At 39.1% G+C, this 10,000-nt stretch overlaps 1 protein-coding gene across 1 annotated transcript in view; it reads right to left on the bottom strand.

Annotated features, from left to right (window-relative positions):
* The window catches only part of slc30a6 (solute carrier family 30 member 6), a 65,768-nt gene that overhangs the window by 28,182 nt on the left and 27,586 nt on the right, over positions 1 to 10,000 (bottom strand). The window contains exons 5-7 of the mRNA XM_067610815.1: positions 7,205 to 7,247; positions 6,674 to 6,739; positions 641 to 721 (exon numbers count right to left, since the gene is read on the bottom strand). Coding sequence (XP_067466916.1) covers positions 641 to 721; positions 6,674 to 6,739; positions 7,205 to 7,247 — 190 coding nt within the window. The remainder of the gene's footprint in view (positions 1 to 640; positions 722 to 6,673; positions 6,740 to 7,204; positions 7,248 to 10,000) is intronic.

The following is a 10,000-nucleotide window of genomic DNA, read 5'->3' as shown; positions in this document are numbered from 1 at the left end:
TACATACTTTCATTAAAATCATTAACATACCAAACTGACATGTGTCTGACTAAATAATGCAAAAAAAAAAAAATGTTTAAAACTATAAATGTGAAAAACAAGCAGCAAGAAATGAATCATTAAGGGACATAAAATCTAAACGGAAGTAAAGAAAACTGACAACAAGACGCTGTACGTGTTAAGAGACTGTTCCTGTGTGTGGATGTGACCAAAATATCGTCCAATTATTGCATTTTAAAGAATTATTCAACAGCAAAGTAGAGCTGAGAGTGGAGAGAAACATGCACCCAGTGTGGCGCAAAGCAATGTAACGACATTAATAATGGGGGGGAAAACAAATACAAAAGAAAGAAACAATTGGGAGATATTTTGTGTATTGCTTTGGAAATATTAATTCTGTTTTCGCACCGAGTCACGCTAAGAAAATAATTGAAATTTTAATCGAGAGAGACAGAGCGAGTGAGAGACAGATGAACAAAGACAAAAAGTAAGAAACACACAAAGATAAAGACGAGGCTCCAAATATTGACTAAAAACCCTGTCATTTAGATGAATTTAATAATAACACAAGTGTGTGTGTGTGTGTGTGTGTGTGTGTGCTTTGTGTGCTTGTGTTGTTAGGGGAGACATACACACACACCTCTCCTTCAGGATGAACAAAGCTCCCAGCTGGACCAGAACAGTGGAGGCAAAAACCGCCAAAACCTCCAGTCTTTCAAACCTGGAGAGAGAGAGAGAGACAGAGAGACAGAGAGACATTATCATCCATACAGACAGTTATTTATCCTCCACACAGCAGCAAACACTTCTTCTACCAAGCTGCTGGAGACTCTGGAAGTTTTATGATTTGATGAAAATGGCAAAGATTCCTGAAGATACTGTAGTTTTACGTCATCAGGATTCTGTATACTTACTTCTGTATACTGTATTTCCTCTAATAGTGGCCGAGGCCTTTATTTACCTCAACTGCAGAGGGTACTAGGCCTTTATTGGAAGCAGGCTTATATTAGAGAGAGGCCTTTATTCCTAATCCCCTTGTTTGATAAGTATATTTTGCTCATATTTTAGTACAAAGCCTCTCTGTTTTCTGATCTGCTTCCGTTTGCTCTCTTAAATTTTTGTTACTGCGTTATGCTATTAATAAAATTAAAAGCCTTCATTACCCGACTTTTATTGTGAAACATTACACAAACATTTCAATATAACTTGTGTGAAGTATGACCGGTGAAGTACGAGAGAGGAAATTAATAGCCAGTTAACAGCACAGTCAAATATCAAATATCAATCAGCTGTCTCTCTAACGTTAGCTCCAAGCTAACTTTCTTCCTCCCACCTCCAGCTAGCCGTGCTCTCCTCTTGTCAGCTAACAGCAGCTCATGTTTCTGTTTTTTTTCCAGTATCTGATTCTTTTTGGGTCAGTGTCAAAATGTCTTGTATCTTTCGCTCCTTAATTTTCCTCTGCATATTGCAAAACTCTCTTTGAATTTGACGTCAAACTTCTGTCTGGTGGGTGGCATGTTCGCTCTCTACAGTGTTGTAGCATTGGTGTTATGGAAAATCCAGTCACTGACACTTGCACAGGTCCTATATGCTACTTCCATTATAGCTACTGTCATCTTGTGGCACTTGTACATTACTACAAACCACAGTCACATTATAACAGGCACCAAGAGGAGCGGGGCGGATATTTCTTTTCATTTGATAACATTAAAAGTAAAGTTAGGCTTTAGTTTTAAAAAAAAGACGAGAGAAAAAGAGGGAGAAGGAGCTAGAGAGTGAATGAAGAGATGGAGCTGGTAAGAAAGCAGTGAATCAGATCAATAAAAAAAATATCTAATTGTATCACAGCAATAAACACACTCACACCCCCCCCCCCCCCCGCACACCCCTGCAGAGGTGCGCAGCAACACCTGACTTGGTCTGAATGCAGCCTCAATACATCCTTGTTTTTTCCCTCCCCGGCCTGTATTTGGGACCTTTATTTGTTTGTGTCGACTAACCCCCGGCCATTATTGGCCTTTTGATTACTTTACTTTTGATTGAATACCGGTCACTATTAGAGAAAATACGGTAAGTAAGCTAGTGAGCAAACTGTTACATCCTGAAGTGGCTCAAAAATGTTTGTTTTTTTTTTGCCTCCAAGTGACTCAGATCTGATTTTGTGAACAAACAAAATCAGATTTTTGTCGTCCTAGAATTTTATTGGGAAGAATTTGCAGGAAATTAAATGTATTTATCACTGAATTAACGGAGCTTCGTTAGCGCTGCTGTTCTTCAATAAAAAACTGGTCGACACAACAAGATGTGGAGATATTTAGAGCTGTTTGTTCAGAAGATCAGTTAGAAAATACCTCAGACGACTTCTTCTAACTCGCCGTGCTGCGTGATGAAAAAACACTGGCAGTGTGTCGGCTCAACTACCCCAAAAACAACAGAAAAACGCCACAAGATGATCTTAATAAAAACAAGAAAGAATCTGGCTAAATCTTAGCTCGAGGGACGGTCGTACCAGATGAAAGAAAGTGCTACAACTGCCTCAAATCCATTTAACCATCAATAAATGTTAAGTTAGGACAAAACTACTCTTTGGATGTGGAGGAATCAGGTGGCTAAAACTATCCGGCTGATGTCTGGTTTATAATAAAAAGCCGGTATCAAGCTGGTTGTAACTGTTGCTGACCTTCTGACCCCATCAAAAGGTCAAGGGGTCAATCCTGTCAGTCTGTCCAGGATGAGCAGCTTTGTCTCAGTGAGCGGTCCACTGAGCTTACGGCGGTTAAACCTGACATTGACGGTCAGTGATCTAATGGTCAACCCGTCTACGGCGACATAATACCTTTCAAACAGCAGCTGAGTGGAGCGCCTCATGGATTACTGCAGTTCATGCAGGGGGGGGAATGTCTTGGTTTTTTTGCAACTAACAGTCCAAAACCCCAAATATATTCAATTTGCTATAATGTAGAGGTCACGACCTTTAAGTGTTCGGATATATTATGCATATTTACTGGTCTATATGTTTAATATCTTTGCATCATTTACAGATCAGCTCGTCAGCAAGGTAGAAAAAAAACGTCAGAAACAAAGCAATTAGAGCAGACTGAAGCCCTGATTTTTGTCTTGCAGGCAGGATTTTTACATCAGTCACCTCAAGTTTAACATCAGAGCAGGAAATAAATAACAGAAAACCACAAAAAGCAGATTGTATCCTCTTTAAACGGTGGATTGACTATCAAAATTATTGGTAATTAATTTTAATTTTCTCTTAACGTGACAAGTCTAAAAAGTACGTTTGAGACTTTGCTGCTTACCTGCGTTTCATATCCTGATAACTGTGCAGCAGGTTAGATTCATTAATCCGTAATCCAAGACAGGATTGTAGTGACGTTAAAGATCATACAGTACTTTTCATTATTGATTTAACATCTGATTGATTTCCCTCAACTGATCAGGTCATTGTTTTTGTCTTTAGGACAGAAAACAGTGAAAAACGCCCGTCGCAGGTTCCCAAAGCTCATGTTGACGTCTTCAAATTGCTCATTTCATCCCAACTGACAGTCCAAAACCCCAAAGACGTTAAATTGTGTGTGTGTGTGTGTGTGTGTGTGTTGCTCGCCTGCAGTCCCTGTAAACAAAGGCGACCTATTAACCTGCAGGTGTTGGTTAATCAGCTCGGTTGGATGAATGTTTTTTCTTTAAGACTCACACACACACACACACACACACACACACACACACACATTCTCTCTCCCCCTTCGAACACTTAGTGCCCGCTGTTTGGCCTGATGGACGCCATGCCGCAGGTCAAAGGTCACCATCTCCACCGCTGACAAGCTTGTATTTAATCTATATGAGCGCTGCATGCTGACTCATATCATCATCAATGATTCCTCTGACTAACATCAGCACAAATAAAAACACATATTTAATGAGTGACGCTTCTGTTTAGACATCACGGAGCTGAGAGCTAAATTTACCAGCGTGCAAGCGTGTCGTCGGGATCTGTCGGCACTCAGCTGAAGAGATGACACTGATTGATTAATCGCTTTGTACATTTACAGTAATTAATCGAAGGCTCTCATCAGTCACCTCGTCTGCATGCAGAGGTTCACGATCAACACTCCAGTTATGTTTTTTTAGGGGAAAATCAAAGTCAGATCTTTAGATTTTATAATAATTTTTATATATCTTTGGGTTGTTACTCATCTTTTTCTCAGATTATTACCACTTTCTTTCTTTCTCTTCAAAACCTTCTTTTGTGTTAAACTGAAACAGGAGCTGCAATTAGTCGATCAACAAAAATAATTAATCACCAGCTGTTTTGGTATTGATTAAATCGTTTTTAGTCATTTTTTTTTAAGATTATCTGTTTCCAGCCTTTCAAATGAATATAATACCGATGAATATTTTCTGTTTCTTTAGTCGTCTGTGACAGTAAACATTTCAAAACGTCTGCTTGAGCTTTTAGGAAACACTGATCGACATTTACAGACCAAACAAAAATAATAGATAATGAAAATAACTGCGAGCTGCAGCCGTAAACTGAAATACATAAATCTTTACTGGGCTTGTTGTGTTTTCCTCTGTAGAACGTCGTAGGGATGTAAAATTATGTGCATGATAAACATTTAGACAAGCTGCTGATCAAAATGTTCTTTTTAAATCTGCATTTTCACTTCAGGTGCAGCGGATCAGACTAATTCCTGGACAGATAGATTCTGTTCCTGCAGGGGTTTTAAAAGGAGACAGAAGCTGCTACTGGTTTAACTGGGCGATCTGCCGCTGAGCCTTTGTTATGTTATTCTTGTTGTTCCATCATAAGACAAAACACACACACACAAATAATACGCTCAGATGAACACGCATACATATACACACATAGACATCCAGAGGGAGAAATACACAACACAGACACACACTGATGTCACAACACATGCACACAGGAATGACATGTACATACACAAACACACACAAACACACACAAACACACACTCAGGCATTATCAGAGCCAAGTGAAGCTGAAAAGCAGATTTCCACTCGATCTCCACTCTTCCACACCTCAAGGTTGGAGGTCACCTGTCAGCTGCAAATACACTGTGGGGCCGGTTCACTCACAAACACACACACACGCACACACACACACACAGAGATATATATATATATAGATACATATCAAACTAGCGGTGTGTTTGATTTGGCCGTTGTTCATGTGTTTATGAGCCGTTCAGCTGATCCACACAACAGTAACAGAAGCTTTTCTGTCGATGCTACATCTGTGTTTACAGTGTAGGAGTGTGTGTGTGTGTGTGTGTGAGTGTGAGTGTGAGTGTGTGTGTGTGTTTGTGTGTGTGTGTGTGTGTGTGTGTGAGTGTGAGTGTGAGTGTGAGTGTGTGTGTGTGTGTGTGTGTGTGTGTGTGTGTGTGTGTATAAAACAAACAGATGGAGCTTAGACTGTAAAGCGTCCGATACAGATATATACAGTATGTCAGTAGAGAATAGATTAAAGGTACAATCTGTGATGTAAATATACACCAAAAGATCTCAAAAATAAAAAAAACACTTTAATTTTTTTTAAATGTCGTCTTTAAATAAATGAACTAACAGCAGATAAGTGAATCTAATATGAAAGCCTGATGAAACAAGGCCTGAACTCTTCAACTCTATACAGTAGGGATGAATATGCAAGTAATTTATATCCTAATAATTAATGATTTAGCTTTTAAAATCACTTTAAGTTTCAGGAAAAATCACATCAGATATAAATGACTGTTTGTATTTCTTGACACGTGTGTGTGTGTGAGGAGGATCTTTGATTAAAGCCTGATGATACTCAGTCTGTTCTCTCCTGTTTCTGTCTGGATTTCAGAGGATTTTGGCAGAAAAATTGCAATATTTGCTCATTTCTGACTCTCAAAACAAAACAAAACAAAAAATAATCTGTGTTTGTTGGGTGTCGAGTCGTTGTATGTAAGAATAATCCTGAAATCTGTCCGCAGCTCAGTGAGTTCATCACTGTGTTCGTCATTCTGCTGGAGTCACGACTTCAACTGCTTCAGTTCTGTGCTTCTTACCGTTCAAAAAAGGCACGTTTGGTGTCGTAGTGGTGTTTTCTCAGACAAAATGAACGTGTATTTCTCATTTGTCCAGTTTATTTCTCTGATAACTTAAGATCCAGACGTCCAATGACTAAAATCCTTCTTCCGGCTAAAAGATATAGTTAAAAACCACCTAAATTTATCATGAAAATGCGGCTTAAAACTGAATAAAAGTCCATTTATAACAGTTTGTGTGGAACAACCACAACGCCGATGTATCATCTTGTATGTGTGTAAGTTACTCTTTGGTAGACGCCATTGTAGCGGACAAACACAGCGCCGCCGTATGCATCTGGTGCGTGTTTACTCTTTGGTAGAGGAGGTATGACGCCATCGACAGGCGACCAAATGAAACCGTTACTTTGATTAAATGACAGATTTCTCTGAGTTTGAAAATACACAACTCAACAACATATATAACACAGGTCTAGTTTTTAGACATTTAATGTGGAAGAATTACATATTAGAGCTTTAATGTTGAGGTTTCAGGTAGATTTCGTAGTGATATATCATGATGTTAACGTTGTCTCTACAGAGCGCTGCAGCGTTCACTATATGAGATGATATTATGTTGAACTCACCCAAATGAGTAAACCTGACTGGGTTTCTTCATGGTCTGCCAGGAACTGATGAGACAGGTGATCAAACTGCAAAACCAGAGGAAGACAAAGGTGATGAAGAGGTGAAGGGACACACGTAGTGGAGAGAGAGAGAGAGACGGATGAGACGGACGGATGGAAGACAAAAAGAAGAGACAGACAAGGAGAAGAGGGAATAAAAAGAGACACAACGGAAACAACACAGAGGTCAGCTGAAGTTCACTTCTTGTTTAATTTATATTTTATTCATTATAATCCCAGAATTAATTTTTCATGAGTGGAGGGTCTCCATTAAAAAACAGCAAACACAGCTGAGTACCTCACATCTGTATTTAAAACCAACTATTCACACATCTACAGTTATTATAATAACACCTATTCATACAAACAACTACAGGTTTATTATAACATGAAGAAGAAACAGCAGGATGTATTTTTATGGATAATTTGACCAAAGCTGATTCAAGAAAAGCCGCTTGTATAATAGATGATGTTACTGGAGAGCAAACTCACCTGAAGAGGTCAAAGATGGTCAGGTAGGTGTAGGCGGTTAAAGCTGAAACGACAAAACAAAACTCAAATCAACAAAATAAAACGACTCATAAAGGCAGTTAGACGAGTCACACAACTGTACAACCAGAGTGTTTCACATCACATCTTATACCCAAGGAAAGAATATAATAATAATAACAATAACAATAATAATAATAATAACAATAATAACAATAATAAGTTTATTTAGTGTAGCAACTTTCACACAAATGAAATTCACAAAGTGCTTCATGGGAACATAAGTTGAAAATAAGACCATAAAAACATACATAGTGTAAAAACATGTGCCACAAGTTAGAATTAAATAAAATAAAATAAAATAAAAAGATAAAAGAAAAGAAAAATAAATATAAGAAGAGGAAAAATAACCATAAAAATAAAACCAAGACTAAAAAATGAGAAATAAAATGAATAGAACGACAACAATGTGTCAATGTTAATGTGTCGGCTACATATTCAATAATTCAATCAATTCAATCAATAATGCATATCTTCTTCTTCTTCTGCTATGTAAATATAAGTGTGAGATCAGACTCCGTATCAGCAGCAGCATGTTTCCTGCTTCTCAAATATGACGTTTTATATTATTGTAAATTTAATATATTTGGGGTTTTTGGTGATTTGAAGACATCACGTAGAGCTCAGCTTCTTTATAATTGTCTGACACTTAACACAATTAATTAAAAGAACAAATTAAGAACAATTCAAATCTTTGACACCAGAAGAAGAGACTCTTTCATCTGATCAGCCGGGTGGCGAGGAGGGAAGCTAAGAGGTCGGTGGTCAGTCAGTCAGTCAGTAGGCCAATTAGTCAGTCGAAAGCCAATAAGACAGTCAGTCAGTCAAACACAGAGCTGCTTTAAATCCTCGCCGTCTACCTGCCTGTCTGTCCGTCTGTCTGTCTGTCTGTCAGCCTGTCTCTCTGCTTTAATGACTGCCAACCAGCTTTCTGTAATCAGGCTCTGCTGCTGCTGGGGGGGGATGAGGAGAGCGGATTAGAGCGGCTTTGTGCTGAGAGGAACATTTTGTTTCCCCACTGCCGGCGTCCATGTTGGCCAACCTGACGCCATGTAATCCTGACAGAGAGGGCCTCGCGGCGAGACCCAGAACAAGATACGGAGACAGAGACAGAGAGAGAGAGAGAGAGAGAGAGAGAGACAGGCGGGGGGGAGGAGAGAGGAGGGGGGGTGAGACAGAGTGACAGGTCGACAGGCGTGAGCAGACAAGAGAAAGAGGCTGAGAAGAGGAGGAAGAAGACAGACGGATGGACTTAGAGATGGAGGCAGACAGACGGGCAGAGAGAGAGAGAGAGAGAGGAGGTGAGAAGGCGGACAGACAGACAGACAGACAGACAGGCTGATGGACGTGTAGACAGACGGGCGGAGAGAGAGAAAGTGAATGAGTGAAGGAGAGACGATCTGTTAAAGAGTAACAGACAGGAAGGAAAGAAAACTGTCTGAAACTGAAAACTAGAGAGATAAATCTATATAACTACATTAAAAGCTAATTATCCGCCTGTGTTGGTCATGTGATCACATCCAGGAAGTGAAACAGTTCTGTTAAACCATATTTCAGAAACTCTTTTCTCTTTTAATCTTTTTATTTCTGGCTAAAAACTGTATTTTCAACCGCGGTGGTTCCCGCCCTGCATGTCGGCTCTTCTCCCTCTGGAGACCCATGATCTCAATCATCATCATCATCATCATCATCATCATCATCATCATCGGAAAAACCCCTGGCTGGATGTTTGGGTTCATCGTCACGCTGGAGAATAAATGTGGGACCCTGATGATGTTGCATCATGAATAACAATCTAAAGCGCCTGAATTTTACTGTATTTATTAACAGACTCATTCACTTCAATGAGAAAGTACATGTAACACAAATATATCTTTATTTGTGTATATTGCAGCGTTTGTTGTTGTTAATGGGTGTGTATGTAAAAACCAGTTAATGTAAAACAGTACCAGTAACAAGTTTCTACACTTTCTCATTGAAGTGAATGGGGAACTGTCTATTTCTCTGCATTCTGCTCATTTGGATACAAACATTAAAAAAAGCCACAATAGATAAACAGAGGTGATTAAAAGCTGACTGTCTTTAATCAAAGTAGACGACTCCACCTGAATGTCAAAACATTTACATCATACAGCCGGACGACAGCTGGAGATTTTCAAATTTCCAGCATTTTCACTCGGAAAATGTAAGTAAAAACAAGTGGACAGTAGGGATGTGCAGAGATCCCAGTATTTGTATTTGTATCTGTATTTGTTGAGGCAGCAAAATTATTTGTATTTGTATTTGAATAAAAGTTGAAAGAGGCTTAAAAATCCTGTTTTTGTTTTTATTATGTTTCTGACAGTAAAAAGCCTCCGTAGAGTAAAAGTACTTTCTCATTTTTCATGTTCGTTGTTAAATACGACACCAATTATGACATTACACTGAAACTATGACTGTGTTTGATAACTATAATTCTCTTTTCTTCCCGCTGTTGTTGTTCTCTCGCAGAGATCGATGAGCTTTGATGTCATCGTCTTGTGTTGAATTAAAAGCAGCAGACAATAAAAGCAATAATAATAATAATATTAATACAAATGCTGACATCACGGTGACCCTGACACAGTCCGGGGCCAAATCAATACCTGGGCTGAAATTTCCCCTCGCTGTGCTTGGATAGGTTTACATGTACACACACACACACACACACACACACACACACACTAACAGACACTCATTACATGCAGCAGCCGGGTTCAA

Source organism: Thunnus thynnus, chromosome 14 (assembly GCF_963924715.1).
Source record: "Thunnus thynnus chromosome 14, fThuThy2.1, whole genome shotgun sequence".
Taxonomy (NCBI): Eukaryota; Metazoa; Chordata; class Actinopteri; order Scombriformes; family Scombridae; genus Thunnus; species Thunnus thynnus.
This window is presented reverse-complemented; position numbering and strand designations above follow the sequence as displayed.